At 47.2% G+C, this 22738-nt stretch overlaps 2 protein-coding genes across 2 annotated transcripts; both read left to right on the plus strand.

Annotated features, from left to right (window-relative positions):
• The first annotated feature begins 833 nt into the window (after nucleotides 1-833).
• MTF1 (metal regulatory transcription factor 1) lies at nucleotides 834-14437 on the plus strand. Its single transcript, XM_061360746.1, has 11 exons — nucleotides 834-964; nucleotides 1288-1752; nucleotides 5739-5977; nucleotides 6358-6489; nucleotides 7022-7095; nucleotides 7627-7760; nucleotides 8498-8575; nucleotides 9603-9705; nucleotides 10257-10813; nucleotides 11659-11725; nucleotides 12698-14437. The coding sequence occupies exons 2-11, from the start codon at nucleotides 1339-1341 to the stop codon at nucleotides 13078-13080; spliced, it is 2181 nt and encodes a 726-aa protein (XP_061216730.1). The 5' UTR covers nucleotides 834-964; nucleotides 1288-1338; the 3' UTR covers nucleotides 13081-14437.
• Nucleotides 14438-19870: 5433 nt separating this feature from the next.
• YRDC (yrdC N6-threonylcarbamoyltransferase domain containing) lies at nucleotides 19871-22158 on the plus strand. The gene is made up of 5 exons (XM_061360868.1): nucleotides 19871-20367; nucleotides 20490-20604; nucleotides 20929-21048; nucleotides 21467-21609; nucleotides 21962-22158. Exons 1-5 carry the CDS (start codon nucleotides 19871-19873, stop codon nucleotides 22023-22025), a joined length of 939 nt encoding a protein of 312 aa, XP_061216852.1. The 3' UTR covers nucleotides 22026-22158.
• The last annotated feature ends 580 nt before the right edge of the window (nucleotides 22159-22738 follow it).

Below are 22738 nucleotides of genomic sequence, written 5' to 3' on the forward strand. Positions count from 1 at the left end.
CAGCAGGGCCAGGGCAGGGATTGTGCCCCTGCACTGGGCACTGGTGAGGCTGCACCTTGAAAATCCTGTGCTCAGCTCAGGGCCCCTCACTGCAAGAGAGACATTGAGGGGCTGGAGCAGGGCCAGAGAAGGGCAACAGAGCTGGTGCAGGGCCTGGAGCACAAGTGTGATGGGGAAGGGCTGAGGGACCTGGGGGGTTCAGTCTGGAGAAGGCTCAGGGGGGACCTGATGGCTCCCTACAACTGCCTGACAGGAGGATGGAGCCAGGAGGGGCTGGGCGCTGCTCCCAAGGAACAAGGGATGGGACAAGAGGAACCGGCCTCAAGCTGCACCAGGGCAGGTTTAGATGGAGCTGAGGAACAATTCCTGCCCCAGAGGGTGCTAAGGCATTGGAACAGGCTGCCCAGGGCAGGGCTGCAGGCACCGTCCCTGCAAGTGTTCACACCCTGTGGAGACGAGGCCTCGGTGCCATGGGGCAGTGGTGGTCTTGGCAGTGCTGGGGTAAGGGTTGGACTGGGTGAGCTTAAAGGGTTTTTCCAACGTGGCTGATTCTGATTTATGTGCATTGACGGGATCCCCCCTCAGGCTGCTCTTCTCTGGACTACACAGCCCCTCCTTATGAGAGCCACTCCAGACCCCTGAGCAGCCCTGCAGGTTCTGCTGCACCTTCCCCAGCGACTCCTTTTCCCCTGTGCTCTTTTCCCATGGGGTGACTGTATCCTAGCGCTATCGATCACTTTAACAGCGTTATCGATCTCGTTTAACGCTCCTGCTATCGATCAGGATTACCACTACCTCCCGCCCCCCAGCCGCCACCTCAGGGCCTCCCCCCTCTTCCCGCCAGCCCCCGCGGTGGGCGCGGCACTCCCGTCGGGCGGCGCGCGGCCGGAAGCGGAAGTGAGTGCGCTGGTGATCATGGTGCCGCCGGGGCGGGGAAGGAGGTGCCGCCGCTGCCCGCAGCCCGGTGAGCGCGGCGGGGCCGGCTGCAGCCGGGGGGGAGGACGGGACACGGGCCCGTGCAGGCCCCGCTGGCGGCTCTCGGCGGGGCAGTGCGGGCCCGGGCCGGGCGGGGGGAGCGCCGCGGTCCGGCAGGGGACACCTTCCCCAGCCCGCGGGCGGGGGCCGTGGAGCAGGGCCCGGCTCTTCCAGCACCGCCCGCCCTGAGGTTGGGTGTGCGGCCGGGGCCGCGGGGCCTTTGCCCGGGCGCTGGGGCTGCGAGAGGAGATGGGGCCCGGCCGGGGCAGAGCCGCCTGACTCCCCCCCCCTCCGCCCGTCCTTGTGTTGCAGATGAGTCGCTACGGTGTAAGTGCACGATATCGCACTGAGAGGCGGTGAGCCATGGGGGAGAACAGTCCCGAAGGCAACGTTATCTACTACGAAGTGGAGGAAGACGATTTAACCCAAGATGACAATATGATGAGGTTTGCTGATAAAAACGGGCTGGTTTCTTCGTCGTCTGGGACGGTCTATGACAGGACGACTGTTCTGATAGAGCAGGACCACGGCGTGCTGGAAGATGACGAGGATGAAGGACAGTGTGGTGATCACTTGCCTTTTTTACCAGAGGGTCATGAAGAAGGATTTCATTTAATAGCAGATCATGAAGGAATGTCCCAGGGTTATGTGCAACACATTATTTCTCCAGATCAGATTCACCTGACAATAAATCCTGGTTCAACTCCTATGCCAAGAAATATCGAAGGAGCAACACTCACTTTGCAGTCTGAATGCCCTGAAACCAAGCTTAAAGAAGTAAGTAGCTAAATATGATTCTGAATGTGATATGTATTGTAGTGCTTTTTACCTGGTGGCCTTAAGTGCTTTGAGAATGTGAGGCTTTTCTAAAGCTGTTTGCTGGGAGGCAGTCAGAAGGTTCCCTTGTTCTTAAAGGTTACTGCGGAGTGGAATGAATTACACTCCATTAGATCCACTGGTATACTTAGTGATAGTCATGCTTTGTGCTGATAGGCAGAGCTGCTGCCCAGAGTGAAAAAAGCTGCGAGTGTCATCAGTTTTCACTCAGATATCCTGCTGCTTGCTTGTGAAGCAGTCAGGAAGCGCTTTCAGACGTGTGGTGACATGATAGACATCAGGAGAGCATGGTATTGAAACCACGGTTGTGTTAGTGGTGTGTGGAACTGCAGTGGGCATTTATTATTCTTTTGGTTGGGTGATTATTTCCCATCCTCACAGATACCCAAACTCGTGTTTTTTCTTGGTTAACCACGTTCTCGAGGCCTTGGCTGCACTTCCAGACTGGTGGTGGTAGTTCCAACTGTGAAAATAAACTAAGGAAAATAAGGGAAGCTTTAAAGCAGCATCTGCTCTTGTTTGAACTCTTAAGGCAGCTTGGACTTATAAAATGGCAGTTACTTTCAGTTCTGGTTCCCTAATGGATCCTACCTGCATTCAAAGTGCTGAGGGCGTGTACTTGGCGTTCTCACTTTCTAGGTGCAAAAGCAGTGTGAAGATGATTGAAATACCAACACAGCAATGACTTCGTGCTCCCTTTTTGGCCCTTGCTAGTTGAATAAAGGATGATCTGTACAAATGTCCCTGCTGGTGTCAGTGGTGGAAGTATCAACTACTTGTGTAACTGATACTGAGTGTAAGAGAGGATGGCAGAAATGAGACCCTTGCTGAGAAAGGAAGCTGGGTTTGAACGCTGAATAATTCAGGTTAGCAGGGAACTTTCATTAGCACTCTCTTGGCAAGGAGGAAATGGGGCTGGAGGAGGCTGGTTCTGTAATCATGGAGCTTCTGGACTGAGGTTTGTCCAGTAAGCCCATGTCAGTGTAAGGAGCTCTGCTTGGTTGTTCAGATCAGCAGCTGCTGTATCCTGTGTTCTGAGCTGCTGAAATACTTGTTTTTTGTATGTTAGTCACGTCAGTACTTTTCTTTTTGTAGGATAATAAGCTTGTAATCAGTAGTGTCTGAGAACAGTGTGTACTGGCTCAACCAGCATTGGTGACTGCACGTGTAATTAAACTGATTTTATTCCATCACCTCCCCTATTATTAAAAAAGGGAGCTTGTAGGACCTGGAATTTCCTAATGAAATGAATTTATTTTCCATGTCTTGAATTCATTTTCTGGAGTGGAGGGGGTGTTATTTGAGTGCAGTGGAAATAAGCATAGGTGACACTCCTCCATCTTTAAACCCCTCTTTGGTCCTGCTCTTCCAGATGCTTGGTGAGTTGTCTGGAGATGGGGAAGGAAACATTCCAAAGCCCTCAGATGTTTGGCTCATCTTTAAAAATCAAATTCTTTGGTACTTTGAAAGCATCTGTCATGGTTCTAACACTTGAGAGAACTCTTCTAAAGCCTGCAGGTTTTGGGGCAGTGTTAGACATTTATGAAGCAAAAGATAGTTTTACACTGAGTATATTATCTTCAACTTCCTCTTGTTATGTTCTGCTTCCCTCACTGTAATTCTGTGGGTGAGAATGAACGTGATCAGAGTCTTGTATTTCAAGTGCATTCTTTTGTTCAATGATAACATAGAAAAAAAAGGAGCAATTGAAGGGGAATCTCCTCAGCTCAGGATGAGTTAAGGGCAAACTGAGCACTTGAAGTAGACTTTGGCACAGTGTGACAGGTTTTGCTTTTGCCACTCTTTTGATTACTGGACAATTAGTTCCTACTTCTAAGTTAATGCTTAATCACAGCTTTCCCAGCTTCCCCCTGGTGCATCTTCCTGGGAGAGATAGCACATTGTCCTTTGTCTTCAAAGCAGCTTGTTTCTGTACTCCTCATACCCATCTGTGGCTTCTCCTGTGCTGCCATGTGCCTCTTTTGTTGCTGCAAGCGTACAGGGCTACTCTTGAGTATTTGCTGCTGTAACCGTGAGGCTTTTGTGGTCAATAGCTACATAATTTATGTGTATGATCAGTGCTTGTCTGATGTGCTAATGTTCCTAATGGGAAAAGAGAATTAAATGCTTTACTGCTTTAATTTTGCCTCAAATGTCGTGGTAGCACTGCTTCTGTCTGCAGTATCATTTTCAAAATGACTTAGGAAATAACAGACTTGGCCTTTGACTAAAGGGGAAGGGCTGCAAGGCCTCTGGCCTATTTCAGGCCCTGAAACTGAAAGTGGTACTGCCATCTTCCTTTAAAGATGTGCATTAGCATCGAGGAACCAAATCCTTCATCTAGAATTAGTTCTCTCCTTTTAATTCACTTTCTAGACCTAAATAGAAACATCGAGAAAGCTTCACAGCCTCCTCACTTGATTTTTAGGTAGTTCAGATCCCTTGTGTGTTATGGGGAGTACAGTGGAGAGCATCCCATAGTGCAGCAGGGAAAGTGTTAATTTCCAGCTGCCTTAAAACTGGAACAGGGAAGTTGACTTCAGCCCTGATAGGTGAATTGGAGTGCTCGGGTGATCGCTGGTGAAGGCAGTGTACCTCTTCTCCTGTAATAAAATGTACTTTCTGACCTTGCGGCTGTCTCTTATTGGTCTCTGCTCTTGGGTTTTGGCTGACTCAACACAACCGAACCTTGAAATGATGTTGTAACTGTACTGTAACGTTGGGGTATTTAGTGATAACTTTTACCTCATTTGAGGTATAAACCAAGGGTAAGTTGCTTTATAGTGGAATCACTGTTTCCTTCTCTGTGTGGTGCTTCTCATGGTGCTGTTTGTCACGGTATCAACAAGAGATTATAGCAGAGATTACTCAACTCCTATATACTCAGATTTTATAAAGCATTCTTAAAGGGGTCCTACTGGTAATTTTGTCCCCTACAGAACAGGTTGGAAGTAACCGAGAGACTATTTATTTCCCTTCCCTTATGGAGAGCTGCCTAGAACCCAAATTATACCCAGTAGGAGTTGCCAAGTCCTCTCTTGGGCTCTGTAATCACTTTTAGATGTTAAAGTTTCTCAACTGTAGCAGTCAAATGAAAGGCTGATAATTAACATTCAAGCTAATTTTATTCAAGCATATCAGATGGCTTATTCCTTTTACTTCACAGGAGAGAATGAGATTTAATTAAGTGTTAGGACTGGCACACTGGAAGCTTCTGCGTGGTCTCTCTGCCTGTTGCAGTAGCTGGAAGGCTATGAAATCAAGTTCAGGGTAAAATTGCTTCCCAGTAATCCAGATAGCTGGCTGAAAAATCCCAATGGATTCACTACACTTCAGACATTGCCTGTTTCAGTAACCACAGGAGAGAGCAATAAAGCACAGTGGAGGCTGCTTTTGATATAAAATGAAGTAGTAAATGGACTGATGGGGAGGCCATAGGAGATGGTGAAAACCGTAGCTCTCATTCAAGGTGTTAATGGAAGTTCAGCACACAGGGCTGTGCTTTTGAGGGTCAGGTTGTGAATGTACATTTTCCCTTGTCTTCTTCCTCCACAAGTAAGTAGCTGTGCTGGAAGCACCTGGGTGAAAGGCAGGCACTCTATGGGAGTAGTGGGTAGGTTTAATAGCCTCTTAGAATCCTTTCCTACTGTTTTAGCAGATTTTTAGCTAGAAACATTTCAAATCACATTTTTCCTTCCCCCCCCTTCTATTAGATGATTATTGTATAAGGTCAGCCTGCTTTCCAACGTGTGCCACCCCTTCCTCAGGTGGTGAAGCAGAAATACTGAGTTATCTGATCATTAAATGTTCTTTTTCCTTTGGGGTCAAAATCTCTTCTGTTGTCTTTGATGTTTAACTGCAGACCTGCCCTGTCTGGATTCCAGAAATGCTGAAGAATGGTTAACAAGCAGCATTTTGTCTCTTAGGTGAAGAGGTACCAGTGCACCTTTGAGGGCTGTCCACGCACCTATAGCACTGCTGGGAACCTGCGCACTCACCAAAAGACCCATCGTGGGGAATACACTTTTGTCTGCAATCAAGAAGGCTGTGGCAAGGCCTTTCTTACCTCCTACAGCCTCAAAATCCACGTTCGAGTGCACACTAAGGAGAAGCCGTTTGAATGTGATGTGCAGGGCTGTGAAAAGGCATTCAATACACTGTACAGGTAGGAGGTCTCTGCTTAATTTGCCTCGTAGACGTGGCTGTTGTTGTTCTGCAGATTGCATCCGCTTTTTGTTTGGGTCTGGATCACAGAATCATAGAATGGGTTGGGTTGGAAAGGACCTTGAGTTCAAGCAGTTCCAGCCCTCCCTGCTATGGGCAGAGACACCTCACATTAGACCAGGTTGCTCCAAGCCCCATTCCAACCTGGCCTTGAAATTGTTATGCTTCTTCCAGGTACAGATATGCATATAAATCTTCCCAAAACGTGGAAATGCTATGCCAAGAGCAGGATGGCAGAATCTATGATGACATACTTGGCTTATTTATATTATAGTAGTCTTGAATCATAGAATCCAGGTTTTTTGGTTGCATCCTTTTTAGGTTGAAAGCACATCAGAGGCTTCACACAGGGAAGACATTTAACTGTGAATCAGAAGGCTGCAGTAAATACTTCACAACGCACAGTGACCTGAGGAAGCACATTCGAACACACACAGGAGAAAAGCCATTTCGGTAGGTCCTTGAATGCCCATTTTGACCTCTGTGGGGCTTGTGTAATGGGCTGCCTGTGCCAAGAGGCAGCTCTGGCTGTCCTGAATGAGAAGCTGTTCTTGGAAGAAAAGAGCTGAAGGCGGCTGGCATTTGAGCATGTTTGTTCTAGAGCTCCCTCAGCTGCCTGGAGAAGTGGGTGAAATGCCTGTCTTCAAAGACAAGAATAGTAGAGCTATTTTTCAAACCTGAATGTGTGCCACAGCGAGCATGTTCTTAAAACATACTGCTGCTGCTCTGCTGTGATGCAGGGTTTATTCCGTGAAGGAGGCCCCCTTCAAAGGCTGATTTCATGCTTGGATTTTACAGTCCTATTCAAAGCCCTGCTGTGGTCTGTGTGGCCTGCACAGGAGCTGCTGGAAGATGCCTGATTATTAAACCAGATTAGCTTAGGCCTGCTTTTCTGAGTCCTGGGACTATTGCAAAGCATGATCTAAGGTGGTAACTAACTTATCAGGTAAGCCTGATGCTATCTTTTCTCTGACGCCTCTTTCAGGTGTGAGCATGACGGCTGTGGAAAGGCTTTTGCTGCAAGCCACCACCTTAAAACACATGTTAGGACACATACTGGTAAGTCCCAAGGTTTTGTTTCTTCTCGAGTTGAACTTAATCAGTTTATATTAACTCTCAGAATCCTAATATGTGTTTATACTTGTATATACTATGTGGGTGACACCACACTAAGTGGTGCAGTTGATACGCTTGAGGGAAGGGCTGCCATCTGGAGGGACCTTTGCAGGCTGCAGGAGTGCACCCATGTGAACTTTATGAAGTTTAACAAGGCCAGGTGCAAACTCCTGCACCCAGGTCAGGGCAGTTCCCAATATTCCATTTATGCATTTCCATGTATGCTTGACAGGTCTTGAATTTCATTCACGTGTTTCACAAACGTATCACTAATGATGCGTCAAAATGAAATGTGTCAATTCACATGGTAAAATGGAAACTTTTATCTGCGAGACTCCAAAGAATGCTGAATGCATCATGTGGCATTAAATAACCTTGTTTGTATGAAATATTACTACTCTCCTAGGTGCTTGAAAAGTACGTGTCTGATATGATGTTTATAAGTCTGTTACATGTGTTTTGCCCTGCCTACAGGGGAGAAACCCTTCTTCTGTCCCAGTAATGGCTGTGAGAAGACTTTTAGTACACAGTATAGTCTCAAGAGTCACATGAAAGGTCATGAGAAAGGACATTCCTATAATGCACTTCCAAATAACAATGTATCTGAGGTTAGTAGCATTTCTTATTAATGCTTCTGTGTTGGGAGATAAAAACATAACTGGGAGGAATAAATTCTTTGGTCTGAAGGTATAATGTTTATGACTGGGATTTGCAAAGAGAATTGTGAGTACTTGGTGCCCTGTCTCCCATGGGTGCCTCTGTTTTGAACTGAGAACTCAGGTTAAGTCCTGCACTTGCTGGCATTCAGGGTGGCAGTGTAGGGTTTATTCTCATACGCGTGTTGACAGCGTGTTGAGAATAAACAGAGGGATCAGTATTTCCCAAACTTCTTGCATGGTATTTGGTGAGCAGGTTTTATTTAGAAAAGCTCATTTAAATTGGTCTGTTCATTTTAATCACTTTAAAGTTAAGGCTTGGGCTGCTCCTGCTTTGAATATATCAAATGCTGACATGAGTTTATAGACAGTTAGATGTGTTATCATGCTTTCCTTGTAGAAGTATGTGAAGTGAAATAAATACTAACTGTTAAGTGGTAAACTTTTTATTTTCTATAAGATTTTTTATTTAAATTGTTGGAAGCAATGTGAAAAAGATGTTAAGAATCCTTGATAGCTGCTGAATCTCCTTTCCTTAGTAATACTGCTTCTTTGAGTTTAGAACTGAGATTTGGATCACATATGGGTAAAAAATCTGCCTAAGCAGAGCTGTATGTCTAGCAAGTAATGAACAACATTTCTGGTGCTATTTCTAAATATGTAACTTCATTTCTTTTTCTTCTTTACAGGATACAAGCCACTCGCTTTGTCTCAGTGACTTAAGCCTCATATCGACAGATTCAGAATTGCGGGAAAACTCTAATCCAGTGAGTTACTGCCCTGGAATTGCCTCACCCATCATTTGAGTTTGATGTTTCTCTGGCAGGGTGCTTGTCCTGTCAACTAGAACTCAGCAGAGTAGATATGTGTGGCTGGTGGATTCTGTTTCGCTTGTTTGGGCCTCCAGCAGGCTCTGCTTCAGGCTTTCATTTCACTACTGCAGATGGAGGAGATGAGTTCTTCCACAGCATAAGTGACTTTGGATAGGATTGGTTTAGATGAACTGAATGCTGCTGCTTTATTTCCTGTGGCTCATGGCAGTTTGCAGGAGGCTCAATCTTGACAAAAATGTGGTTTTTACACACCCTATTGAGCCTGTAAATTGACAGACATATTACTGCTGTTCTTTTGGGAATGTTGGAACAAAACCCCCAATATTTCAGCATAGTTGAGTGAAAGAGAGAGATTTTCCTCCCAAGTACTGCAGTGCTTAATTCAAGCAGGTTTTTAAAGGTTCTGCATCTGATTTTACAATAACAGTGTTCTTGCTTATTGATAACTCTTGACTGAGCTTAAATGTGACATAGTGACATTGAATACTGAGGAGACAGGGTCATTCTGGTGTGTTTTGATGTGGAAGCAGCATGCAGTACTTTGATATATCCTAGAGCACTGTGGGTGACAGGCAGTGCATAGTCTAAGATCTAATCTAAGCAGAGCCATTTTATTTCTGCTCCAGAAAAGGTTTCAAAGAATAGCCAAGAACAGATCAATGTCTGTTTCTGACAGAAATAAGGGCTAAACAAAGTGTGGATGCAGAAGGATGTATTTTCCTTCTGAATGACTTTTGTGAGGATTTGCTCATTAGGTTGGTAAATTTGATTGTAGGTAGTAAAAGCTCAGTGGTGTTTTACACTAGGGAAGTGAAATATGTTGCTTTTTCTGGAGGTGGCTGATTATTTGGAGAGGTGTTTCTGACATTCCTGCACAACTTGACTGGGATTTGTGCAGAGTTTATGGAGACCTGAGATGGAACGTTATCTGATGCCTTCCTCTGTATTTTCTGTTTGCCAGACACATGGACAAGACCTTAGCACAATCTCACCAGCAAGCATCTTTGAGTCGATGTTTCAGAGCCCAGATCACACCGCAAATCAGGATGACTCTCAGCAGACAGGTACAGATTGTATCTGTGTGTTTTGACAGAGCTTTTCAACAGTTTTCCTCCTCTGTACCTAATTCAGCATTTCAGATTGAAGATTGCTGCCCCACATAACTCTTAAGTAGCAAACAGAACTTTTAACTTCGGTATTGAAATGTATTCATAGAGGGTGTATTGCTGGGATGGTGATGGAGGAACTGACAGAGCATTTACAGCATGCTGTCATACAATGCTGACACTGATGCTCTGGGGCTTTCCACATAAGTGCTTTTTCAAGCTCCCTCACTTGGTGTAGCTGCACAAACTGGCTGATACAAAGGCTTCCTGGAGCTAATGAGGCCGATCAGCTTGTGTGTAGTAGTGAGTGTTACTGGCTTCCTAAATTTGGACCTACTTTTTTGATTTCACTGCCTAGTGAATATACGGTTTTGAGCACTTGTCTGAAGATGGGAAGTGATAATGCCTGACTTAGCAACTAGCTGAGGGATTTCTGCAAAGTTCATTGAAAAATCAGATCTTATGGGAAGTGATGTATTTCTGTTTTTTTTTCATGTTTCTTTTGGCAGCTGCCTTGATTGATGGTTTCAATGGCGATGCAGACTCTGTCACTGCTGTTCCGCCTTCTGCAGGAGACTCGGCGTCATTGTCTCTTCCACTTGTACTGCAGCTTGGCATCTCTGAGCCTTCCCATTCAGCACTACAAGCCTCAGCAGCCCCTGCTGCTCCCTCCTCCATAGGAACCAGCTCACAGCAAGCTGCATTTGGAAATCCTGCAACTGTTTTACAATCCCCAGAAGTGCCTGTTCCTCACAGCACACAGTTTGCAGCCAGTCACCAAGACTTCCTGCAGCATACTCAGACCCCACCACAGCCCCTCGTGCAAGGACTTTCAGTGGTTGCTGGGGCATCTGCCCCAACACCATCAAGTGCCACTGAGCCCCTGCCAGCTGTCGTTCAGACTGTGCCTGTTGGTGCGAACTCTGTTCTGACCAGTAATCCAACTATAACAATTACTCCTTCTCAGAGCACTGCTATTCTGCAGTCCAGCATTGTCATGGGAGAGCAAAACTTGCAATGGATCTTAAATGGTGCCACTGGTTCTCCGCAAAGCCAAGAACAAATGGTTAGTATGTCCACTACATGCAGTTGGAATCACCTCATTTCCTCCTAGAGTCCTTTTGAAAAGGACGAGGATCAAACCTGTAACTGTAAGATAACTGTAAGAAACCAGGATGCAGTGTTGTATAATGCTTATCATGTTAATATATATAAACATGCCCCCACTGCAGCTCCTAAAAGAGATAAGGGAATAGAAAATAGATTGAGATCTTTAATCTCTTCCCCAGTGACAGACTTGGCACAGCAGTTATCAGTTTGGTGTCAGACAGAGTGCCACACGGCCTGAAAATGTTTGTGGATTTAAATCTACTTTTGACAAGCAGAAGCACAAAAGACTCTGAAGTTTGTGTCTAGGCATTTTGTAATACGTCTTTTCTTGATGTAGCTTGATAAAGATACTGAAGTTTTCTGGGAAAGCAGAATGGTTCTGGTTCCTCACTAAATCTGGGTAGCTGAGACTGAAAGTGTTCTATCTTGCAGAATACTGTTGCTGTTTGTGGGCCTTCTTAGCTGCACATGGTCAAGTGTCAATGGCTGTGGGTACAAGCAGGATGAGCAAGCGCAGTAGTTGTTGAATTCAGTTGTCAGAACCCACAAGCTATGTTAACAAGCATGTGGTGTGGGGAGTCATTGCTTCCCACCTTTAGGACCTCTGAAATAACACTCTGAGTTTTGGGATAGCCAGAACATAGCACAGAACCAAGCTGAATATTACAATTTATGATTAGTTTCTTGTGTGTTCTCTTTGGAATATGTTCATAGCTGTTTCTTTTGCTTGAAGCTGCTTAGAATTTGAACAACAGAATTGGAATCAACTCACACTTTCTTCTTTTTCCCTTTTCTTTAAAGCCACAAGTTCCAAAAGTAGTAGAAAAGGTGTTTTTTACCACTGCATTACCAGTAGCTGGCAACACAGGTAAGCTGGACACTGAACTTACTTCTCTTTTTCTTTGTTTCTTTGTGGTATTGTTGGCTTCACCAGCATTTGTGGTGCATTTATTGCTTCTAGAAACGTTGAAGAAAATCCTTTCATATTTCTACCTTTCTGAGGTTTTCCATGCACTCAGAGGCTTGTGCTGAGATCTCTCCCATAGTAATTTCTGTGACAACTTGTGAATTAGATCATAAATTAGATCCAGTGTTCATAAAAGTAGTATTTTAATGGAACGTGTATGGAGGAAAAGACAGAAATGCAAGGACATAATCTTTTTGTTCTTTTGAGTGAAGACATGGAACAGGTAATAAATAGTAAACTTCATCAGTTCTTTAGCAATTGTTTTTAGTGAGTATTATGCATGAGATTCATCAAAATGAAACAACTGTAGAAGTTCTGTTCTTACACTGTGTTATTATATTGCAAAGATGAATCAGAGTCAAGAGAGATCAGGTAAGTTTAAACTGTTAATCTTTAAGAAAGGAAGCCAAGCAGATAGAGCAGCATAGGAAGAGTGAGGAGGAAACATGAGAAACAAGTTGGGAAAGGAGAGCAGAGTAGAGAAAACAGACAGGAAGACACTTGTGTTGGTGGCAAGGAGTTGAATCGCTGGTGTTATGTTGTATCATCATCATCTTCAAAGATTGGTACTAGGGACTGGGGTATCTGAATGCCACTCTGTATTAGATTTGATGCTGTAGAAGGCCTAACGCTTGTCAGAGAAGAGGCATAGTGTGCTGAGCCTGGATTCAACCTGAACAGGTTGCTCATCAACAGAGAGTTCTTGCCACAGTTTTCTTACTTCCCATCTGCTAGAGTTATTCCTTGTGCTTGGAGAAAGTGAGCTGTGATCTCTGCTGCAAGGTGCATACAGTCTAATTTAACAAAGGATTTGTCTCTCCCTGCTGTGAAATGATGTAGTTCCATTGTGTTTTGCCTCTGTTTCACCTTCAGGAAACCCTGTTCAGCAGATTGGTCTCAGTGTTCCTGTCATTATTATAAAGCAGGAGGAGGCCTGCCAGTGTCAGTGTGCCTGCCGAGACTCTGCCAAGGACAAAGCCACTGTTAAAAAGGAATGTTCCTCACCTGATTCAAAAGCTTTGGAGCAGCCAGCTCCCCAGCTGCAGCCTCAGACCTTTTCTTCCTCTTCTCCTTCATGTGGGCAGAGCAGTCAGATAGTTAACCCTCCAGACTCACAGACTGAAACATTAAGTGCCATGGATGTATCGGACTTCCTGTCCCTCCAAAGCCCTGAAACCCCATCTGATATAATTCCAATCGAAGCACTACTGCAGGGTGAGGAAGAAATGGGTTTGAATAACAGCTTCTCTAAGTGAAGATGTTCCAGATTTTCCTTTGCACCTGGAGGGTAAAACCCTCTCCTTTAGAAGCAGAAACTGAAGGATCGATTCTTTTTCCTCCCTCTGTGGAAGTTTTGTGGCTTATTTCTGCTTCACAGATGTCATCTTAGTCACGTCCCAGGTACATCCATCTTTGAGAATCTATCTAAAAAAAAAAGGTAAAACTAAGAAAAAAAGAAAAAGCTAAGTTATATATGAACTGTTTTGGCTGCACTGTCTGTCACTTTTGCTTGTCATATGTGAACACAGAAGTTAAGGTTACTCATGTGCAAAAAGATTCTAAAAAGAAAAGGGGGGGTTTAGTTTGTCTCCAATTGCACATCGCTTATGTTTGGGTTTAAGGTACTGGCAGCAAGTGGGTCTTTGTTACAACTCCTTGGGTCTATGATTTTTCTTCTGTCTCTTTTGTCTAATACTAACCATGCACTATAAGGGGAGCCTAGGAAAGGAATTTGCTGTAGTAGAAAATGGCATTACTGTAGAAGATGATTTATCTGCAATCTTACTGGAATGTGATTGTCGCACCACTGAGTTGGGAGCTTTGTACTAACGCTGTTACTAAAGCCTACAGAAACTTTTGGGGAGTTTATTTCAGAAGAGCACAAGTACTTTGTGCTCCTGATGGATCTGTTCGTTTAATTGCATTAGGGCTTCAAAGGGTGGTGGCAGACACTGTTTCACAAGATGGAAACGCAATTGGAACCCCTGCTTACTCAGACTCAAGAGTCTGTTTCCTTTGCCTCTCTTTGAAGGATGCAATGAGTCCCAGGTGTAGTCAGGTTGGTGCCTGCTGCTCTTTTGATTTCTTTGGCTCAGAACCAAGTCATCCTCTTAATCCCCGTGACTGTTTAATCAGGAGCATGGTGCCTTTGCTGGTTACTCTCAGCTTTTGTCAAGAGCAACTCTTCAGAATGATTCAGCCGAAATTCAGTTTGAATTCAGTGGGTCTATCCTTCAGCTGTCCACAAATGCTTCCCTTGTTTTCTGTTGAGCTCTATGATTCCTGCCTGAATCTGCCTCCAACCTACTGCAATGCCAGCTTTTTGTGCACGGGGCTATTTCTTGACTAAAAGAAGTTACACGACGTAGTAGTTTTTCATATCAAACTGAAAGTCTATATTCTAACCTACTCAGGGTAAATAAACCACAAACCCCCCCTTCCACCAAAAAGCCTGTAATGTTGCAATAAATGCAGTCTCATTCTAAATGGTTTATTTATGCTGCATTATTTTAAAAGACGTAATTTTATAGTGTTTTATCCATCTTTCTGGCTTTGGCTGTCAGTCGTTTTTGTGTTAAAGGAAAGAATATTAAATAGTCTTTATTCAGTTTACAGTGTTGTCATTAGTGAGATACAAAGATAATGACTGTAAGCCACTTAACATGGAGTGTCTGTGCACACTAAATTTAGGAATGCGAAATCCCGGTGGATAGAGGTCTCTCACCCTTTGTACTTGATCAAAGCTGCTCTCTGTAACTGCTGGGGGGGAGAACCCTCTGGCTGCAGCCAGTCCTCCCCAGGGTGTGGGATGATGAGCAGGTTTTTTGACCCTCTGGTGATGTGCTTTGTGTAGCCTTAGTGAACGTGCTGCAGCAGCATGGATGGAATTGGCTTTTCACCTCTGACAACTCCCGGTTGTGAAATGCAGAAGGGTGACACTACATCCCCTTAGGGTGAATGTGAGGGAGGAGAGGCTTTGTGCCTGGATAGTGTCATCTTACTGTGCTAGGGCAAGGTGCTCCCTTTTGGTAACTGCAGTGATGAGCTTGAGGCCACCAGTGGAACTGTAGCATGCTGATTGTTTCCTCTCTGTGTTGGTGTGTGTTGCAGTGGGGATGTGGGTCCTGCAGCAATAAGGTCTGCATCCATGAAGTGCGGATTTAAGAGTGTTCTAGGTTTGGTTCTTGTAATGGTAATCCCTAGAGGGTAGTGAGACAGTGGTCCTTGGGTTTTTTTTTCCTCCTACATCTTAGTTTTGTGATGCAGTTTGGTTGCATGGCAGCAAGAACTGTTCAGAACACAAAATAAACAGTCTCAAGCCTCTGTGGCTCAGCTGTCCTCACAGAGAGAATCTCCACCAGTGCAGAGCTCTGCTTTGGAGGAGTGTGAGTGGTGCCTGGAGCTGTGTGGGATGTCTCTGTGGGGCACAGGCCACTGCAGGGGGCCTTTTGTGTTTGAGGGTGAGTGGATATGTGTGTGAGAAATTCCACTAACACAGGATCATGCAGGTTCCCCTGGAGTTGTGGGGTGATGGGTACAAGGGTACCAGATGTGGCCTGGATTTAGCATTTTCTGAGCCTTTCTGTCCTTCAGGAAGGTATTTTTCTGTGCTGCTTTTGCTGCTCGTGACTTAGTTCACCTCGACAACCTTTCCATTGGGCCCAATAACTTCAGAAACTGCTTTGTGGCAGAAGTGAGTAAAAGAATCTACCAAAGGCTTTGAAATCAGAAGCTTATTTGGAAGTGTGATTGCATGCAGCACCTTGCTGCTGCCATCCTCTCTGGGTGGGTATCAGCAGTTAACCTCTCTGCTGTTTTCTCTTCACACCTACTGTTTTCTCTTGTTGTGTTCTAGGAAAAGCAATGTGTTCCAAGTTCATGCTGGCTTTTAGGTGCACTGGTTGTGCCGTTACCCTCTTGTACATGCATCAGACAGGCTGCAATTTAGGTGAAACTAATTAGATGTTGTAATGCAGCGAGAGCAGTGTGATGATTCTGTGACTACATGGGCCACTGCGCCGCGGTCTATACATCCCAGCTGATTGCGTTGTACAGATGTGTGCTTTTGTTGCTTCTTTGGTCTGCTTTCCAGAGTGTCCCATGCTGCATGTAGCTGATGTATTTTACAGTGGACATTTGCATCCTCAGGCCTTGTACTGCTGGGGTGGTGGTTAATGTGCTTCAAAGGGAGGAGAATGTGAGTGGCTGACAAGAGGGGGCAGTCGCCCTGAGACTCCTTGATGCCAGAAATGTCTTCCTCTTGTTGCCCCAGCATGTAGCATATTCACAATAACGTTGTTAAAGGAAGGGGGAGAGTTTCTGCTGCTGTAGATCTGGTAAGACACTGGGTTCCCAGGATGGGACATGTTCTGTCAATACGCTGGAGCCTCTGAGAACAGCGTGTCCTCCCTCTGCAAAATCCACCTTTCACAACCCCCTTCACTTACCAGTCAGAGAGCAAAGCTGCACTGTTCGGGGTCCTTCTGTGTTAAATGTTTGGCTGTTTTGTGGCTTTTGGGGATTTTCTTGGTTCTGTACAGTTTCTGGATGAGTGCAGGAGCTTAAATATACCAAATGGGTCTAATTGCCAACATCGGTCGCTCTAGTCACCAAGCAGTGACCCAGGGAAGCAGACTTGGCATACAGTTGAAGGCTGTAGAAGTTGTTTTTCATGGTTGTAGATGGTAGAGGGATGGAAAATCAGCACCGTTTAAATGCTGGTACTGAATTATATAGAACAAAAGTACGAATTGGGCACTTGTATAATGCTGACTGTGTCCAGAAAGACTAGCTCACAGAACCTCATACTGGTATCTAAAATGCACTTTAGGTTATTTTATCCTTAACCCAATTGCTGCAATTTCTTTTGTATATATACTTTCACAAAGTTTATTTTTGCTCTGAGTAAAAGTTAACAGGGGTGTGCAAAGAAGAGCACTTAACTTGGTGCAATACTTGTAGCTAAAGATCATTGTCCCATGTGGTCGGTCTGTCTGTGTCTGTCTGAGTGTGTAGTAATGGGCTCGGTGATGTACTTGTCCTTCCCTGTCTGTACCCGAACTAAATTATGCATCATTAGCAAATGTCCAATCTATGCAAATACTCCACTGAGAGCACTGTGCTGTAGCAGGCCTTTTCTCTCATGCTTTCTGGTGGGCTGCTTGTCACTTCTGTTGGACACAGCCGAGCTCCTTGGTGTACACCCTCCTTCCCACGTCCTCCGCTCCCTTCTGCCACGTGAGGGTGAGCAGAAGTGACAAGCTGTTCTGAAATGGGCATGTTGCACCTTTAAAGTCGTCAGGATTGTTTTGATGTCGTGTTATCTGCCTTACTTCATGGAGGATGGTGCCTCTGCAGCCATCCAGGGTATTGTTTTTGCAACTGCAGCAACGTTGTTAAACTGTTTACAGTACTCTTCCTGCACTAGTTGGGAATAAGGCTTGGAGAAGGCACTAAAACTGGCCTGTTGGCTGTGGAACTGCTGGGAGAGATCAGTTAAAGTGTAGCTGCCCTTGGAGTTGATGGGGGATGCAGAGCTGTTCCTGGTTTGGGGGGAGCACGGCTGACAACTGACACAAGAGGCAGCCAGGTCTGTGATGTTGAGCAGACAGGGTCATGGTGTCACCAGTGGCTGGCTGCAGGGCCTCGGGCAAGCCATGTAACGGCCCCGTGCCTCAGCCTCTTCCTTGTGCAGCAAGGACAGTGCCACTTGTCTCTGTGAAACGCTTTGAGTGCACAGTCCTAGGTGTTAGTGACCTGAGCTAGCTGGGCAGAGTCCGTCGGGATTGTAAGGCAAAAACAAGAAGCAAAGCACGTGTTTAATAAACCCTGCAGATTTCCAATGGCATAGGTTTTAATTGTACACTGTTTTTTCCGTGGCATATTTTGGAACCAATGTCAAGGTTTTTATAAGCGTTACCTGGAGTTGATACTCAATGGACAGGGCTGAACTTTTAACTTTTTTGCGTCTCGTCTTGGTGTATTTCCTCTGTTCTAAAAGTCGGGTTCTGTGTCTGCACTGAGAAATGCAAATGAAACTGGATATTTATGTAGTCGTGTACATAGTCGAAGTGTGTGTGTTCTTGGAACTAGTTTAAAAATCCCACACCATGCTTTTGGTGGTGTGCAAGCTGGCCAAAATTTGGTTCATTATGCAGTGTACACTTTCTCAAACTAAATGCAGTTCCTACTTTTTTCTTAAAACCAGGAGATTTTTTTCATATGATCTTTTTTCAGCAAAATCCAGGGTCTGTTTTTTGCAGTACCGTAGTTACAGTAGCTGGTGTTTCTTGCTGTGTAGCTTTGTGTCCTTCCACTTGCTTACTGAACCGGAGCGATCTGTCTGGCCCTTGCTGTGGAGTTGTAGTTGCAGTTGGGTTTCACATGGAGCGGTGTGGTGGGAAGGGATGAGCAAACCTCGAGCCTGGTTCGTTACCCAAGTCATAGTCGGCATTGGCATCATTAGGAAGCCCAGGAATTGTAGGAGAACCACAGGTTGTCTGCTAACTGCTTCTGGGTTAACCCGCCTGGGGAGCTGGGCAGTGGGCTTGGAGATGGCAAAATAAAAGAACCCCAGTTTTCCAAGAGTGTGTGTATGGGTATTAAAGGATTTTATTTAACTATGAAACATGGGGAAAAAAAAAATAAATGTGCTTACATTGAGCAATGTGAAGATGTTAGTTACAGGTACAGTACTTCCAAAGGAAGAGCATCTCCAAAACCCCCAAACAAAGAGTAAATATGAATTTGTATTTTTTGAAGAATGTAAAATGTGAAATAATGGTGTTTGCTTAATTGCTCATTTTGTATGAAGTTAATATTGTACTTTGAAATATCTGCAAAGAAGTGGAAATTAACTTTTTTGGAATTGAAAGCAATATTAATACTAATGGAATCCTAATTAAATGCTTATTTAAACATTGTGTTATAATAGTCTTTCCTAAGAGTATTTATGAGTTCCTGGGGAGATGCATGAGGATCCTTCCCCTGCCCCCTTAGGAACTGGTCAGGATGTGAAGGTATTTCCTCCCCACCTGCAGTGCCATACCCTCAGGAGTTGGAGCAGAAGTTGTTAATCTTAAAATTGCTCTTCATTTGTATAGAGGGGAGAGCCTTGCTTGGTCCCCTTCATGCAAACACCCAAGCAGGTGCCATGAGCTGTGGCAGGAACCAGCCTACACTGTAGGGGCAGGGAGAAAGGTAACTCTTCCTTTGGTTAACATGAGAGATTCAGCATTCCAGCTCTGACAGTTTTAGGTACCAAGTGCTCCCTACCAAGGAGGAGTATTGGGGGAAGATAGCATCAATAAGGAAAACAGACGGAGTTGGCCCCCCTGTAACTTGTGCATGTCTTGGATGATGCATCTCTGACTTTGGGATTGTAGGGAGTGTCAGGACCAAGTCTCTGCCCACAACACAGAGCGTTTGTTCCTCTCCAGCCTCCCCACAGTGGAGTGGATCATTCCCGAGCGCCGATCCTGTGAACAGTCAAGGGAAGCGTCGATGCTTGGACAAACCGGTGCCATCTGTTCAAGGCCACAGTTCCTCCAGTAAGCGGCAGCCCTGGGTGGATGCACGAGCTACAGACCGAGCCATCCCGCTTTGCTCTGAAGGGTGAGTTCAGTGAGATAAGGCTCCAAGGAGCATCAAGGCCACAGCTGGGGGAAGCGCCTGCCGCGGCTCCTCGCTACCGCTCCAGCGCTCCCGGCACCACGGGAGGGGCAGGCGGGCAGGCTCCTCCAGCCGGCCCCGGGCCCTGCGCTTGGCGCGGCAGCGATCGGAGCAGGGCAGGGGGAGCGCTCCCCGGGCCGAGGGGTGCCCGGAGCGCGGCCAGGAGCGCGCCCATCTCCGCCGTGAGCTCCTCGCAGGCGGCGATCCGGGCCCGCAGGCGCCGCTGCCGGGCTTCCAGCAGGCCCCACAGCTGCACCTGCGGCAGACACAGCGGTCACTGGCGGTGCCCGGGGCCGCCCTTCGCTCCCCCCCCCCCCGCCCCGGGCCCTCCCGCCGCGCTCCCTCACCGCGTCCTGCCGCCCGTCCCGCGTCGCCATGGGAACGGCCCGCCCCGGTACGTGCCCGGATGTGCGTCAGCGCGCTTCCCTCTGCGAGCCGGAAGTGAGCCGTGCATGCGGCGGGCGGCGCGGATCGCGCTGGCGCTGGCCGGGGACGGAGCGGCGGGGCCGGAGCCGGCCCTGGGCCTGGGCTGCGCCCGCAGCGCTCGCCTGCTCCTGCCGGCCGGCGGAGCGGCACAGCCCCAGCAGGGAGGTACGGCCCGGGGGGGGCGGTGGCGCGGCGGGGACCGGGAGGGCCGGGCCGGGCACCGCTGACCCCCCCCCTTGGTGTCGCGCAGGCTGGAGGGAGGCGGTGTCGGCCGCCGCCGGTGCGCTGCGGGCGGGCGGGCTGGTGGCGGTGCCGACGGACACGGTGTACGGCGTGGCGTGCCTGGCGCAGGACTCCGGCGCCGTGCGGAGCATCTACAGCCTGAAGGGGCGGAACGGGAGGAAGCCGCTCGCCATCTGCCTCGGGGACGTGGAGCGCCTCTACAGGTGGGTGAGCAGCTCCGCTCGGCTCCGGAGCCCTGGGACGGTGCTGGCATGCGGGCCCGAGCCTAACCCTAACCCTAACCCTGCTCCGCCCCGGGGTGAGGCCGCATCCTCTCGCTGTGCAGGTACTGCCGTGTCAACGTGCCGGACGAGCTGCTGCGGGACCTGCTGCCTGGACCTGTGACCCTGGTCTTACAGCGTTCGGAAGAGCTAAATAAAGACTTGAATCCCTTCACATCGGTAGGGCCTGGCTGCAGGAGGTGGAGCTGCTTTCGAGGGATGGGGTTCTGTGCTTCTGCTGCACTAGTTTTTACTCTTACGTGTCTGTTCACTATACTTATCAGTGATGGGTGTTTTCCCAAAGCTGGTCCCTGTGCTGTTGTGCTCCCTATGATTTACTGAACACGGCAGTGTTAGGAGCAGATTTACATCTTATATCATTGCTGGTTCAGTGCTTGTTGATGTGTCATTCTCCAGAGCATCAGCTCTGTCAAGAGGGCGTTAGGCAGCACAAGATTAAAACCTGTTCCTGCGTGTGAAACCATGTTCTCTTCTTCCTCCTAGCTGGTTGGTGTTCGTATTCCAAACCACCCCTTTATCAGGGAGTTGGCACGAGCTTGCTCTGGACCACTGGCTCTAACAAGTGCTAACATCAGCTCTCAGGCCAGCACGCTGACGGTGTCGGTAAGGTTGGTTTTGTCACTTAAGGGGTGTTTCTGTGGTAGTTTGTCAGAGCCCCGGGCTCCCACAGTTGGAAACCAGCTTGTGCAAAGCTTGTGACCCTGGTGATGGTACAGCACCAGGCGGGTGCCCTGTCCTTGCCCTAAGTGTCCTGACAGACTTCTGGCTTGCTTTGTGCACTCTTAGACAGTGGTGCAGTTCAGAAGGCTTCAACCTGAGAATCCTCCTGGCTTCCCTACACAGCTGAGATAAATCTGTTCTCAGAAATCAAGCTGGGATGTGTTCATGACAAAGACGTGAGCTGACCAGAGGGGGCAAGGGGGGAGACCATTTCCCTCAACACCAGAATGTCCAGCAGTGAAAACAAGATCACAAACCACCCTCAGGCCTGTTTGCCACACCTCTTTTATCTTCCTCTCAGGAATTCCAAGACCTGTGGCCTCAGTTGTCCTTAATCATCGATGGAGGCCCAATTGGGGACGTTCAGAGCCCGGAGTGTCGCTTGGGGTCAACTGTGGTTGATTTGTCTGTGTCAGGGAAGTTCAGCATCATTCGGCCTGGCTGGTGAGCTCCTTGTGCTGCATGTATCTGAGCTGCTGCTTCACTTGAAACAGAATGAAGCTTTCGACTTAGAGTGGGTCCTGGTTTGCTTCTTTTCCCGTAGCAGATGAACCTTCACATTAGCACTGCTTAGGTTAATGACCAGCCCACTCAGCAATCCTAAAAGAGTGCTCCAAATTCCCAGTATAGGACAACCCTGTCTAGAAGCTTCTAGTGAAACACTCTGGTTTCTGGAATTCATGTTCTCCCTGATTCAAAATGCACTTCTGCATCTGGCTGATTGCTTTCCCTCCCCACAAAATGCAGCCTGGCCCTTAAAAAACCTGTTTTCTGATGGTTCTCTTTTACCCCACAGTGCGCTGACACCTACGGTTGAGATCCTGATGCAGAAGTATGGCTTGGTACCAGAATCATCTTAAGACTTCAGACTCGGAGGAGCTGGTGAGGCTGGGCACTGTGTGCCTGTGCATTCAGGAAGTGGGCAATCATGGCCTTGTTTAATAAGGTCGATGGGTTCTGTCAGGGTTAATAAAGTAAAGATAGAAAACTGGAGCAGTAGTTGGTGGGTATCTGTTAATTAGTATCAGAATCCCAGCCTGGTTTGGGTTGGAAGAGGCCTTAAAGCTCCTCCAGCTCCAACCCCTGCCACGGGCAGGGACCCCTTCCACTGGAGCAGCTTGCTCCAAGCCCCTGTGTCCAACCTGGCCTTGAACACTGCCAGGGATGGGGCAGCCACAGCTTCTCTGGGCACCCTGTGCCAGCGCCTCAGCACCCTCACAGGGAAGAGCTTCTGCCTAAGAGCTCAGCTCAGTCTCCCCTCGGGCAGGTTCAAGCCATTCCCTCTGCCCTGTCCCTACAGGCCCTTGACCAAAGCCCCTCTATATTTCTTGTAGGCCTCTTGTAGATGTTGGAAGACTTTTACAAGTTCTCCCCAGAGCCTTCTCTTCTCCAGGCTAAGCAAGCCCAGCTCTCAGCCTGTCTCCATAGCAGAGTGCTCCAGCCCTTGGATTGTCTTCATACGTATGCTGTAGTCTCAGAAACCAACCCAAACACGAGTGCTGACCTCCTTGTGCTGCTGTATCATTCCCAAATACCTGTCTGTTTTGGTAACATGGTTAAACCTTTGAAATAC

The sequence above is a fragment of the Neopsephotus bourkii genome, unplaced genomic scaffold, assembly GCF_033783945.1.
Source record: "Neopsephotus bourkii isolate Nb327-2 ecotype Australia unplaced genomic scaffold, CSIRO-AGI_Nbou_v1 NB_1036, whole genome shotgun sequence".
Taxonomy (NCBI): domain Eukaryota; kingdom Metazoa; phylum Chordata; class Aves; order Psittaciformes; family Psittacidae; genus Neopsephotus; species Neopsephotus bourkii.

What these genes read in the sequence shown, in the direction of transcription:
- MTF1 (XM_061360746.1), top strand. Translation starts at nt 1,339, where the DNA reads ATGGGGGAGAACAGTCCCGAAGGCAACGTTATCTACTACGAAGTGGAG. An exon ending in ACATGTTAGGACACATACTG is followed by an intron (nt 7,096 to 7,626) that starts GTAAGTCCCAAG and finishes CCCTGCCTACAG; the next exon opens with GGGAGAAACCCTTCTTCTGT. An exon ending in TGCGGGAAAACTCTAATCCA is followed by an intron (nt 8,576 to 9,602) that starts GTGAGTTACTGC and finishes TCTGTTTGCCAG; the next exon opens with ACACATGGACAAGACCTTAG.
- YRDC (XM_061360868.1), top strand. Translation starts at nt 19,871, where the DNA reads ATGGGAACGGCCCGCCCCGGTACGTGCCCGGATGTGCGTCAGCGCGCT. An exon ending in GACGTGGAGCGCCTCTACAG is followed by an intron (nt 20,368 to 20,489) that starts GTGGGTGAGCAG and finishes CTCGCTGTGCAG; the next exon opens with GTACTGCCGTGTCAACGTGC. An exon ending in ACTTGAATCCCTTCACATCG is followed by an intron (nt 20,605 to 20,928) that starts GTAGGGCCTGGC and finishes TCTTCCTCCTAG; the next exon opens with CTGGTTGGTGTTCGTATTCC.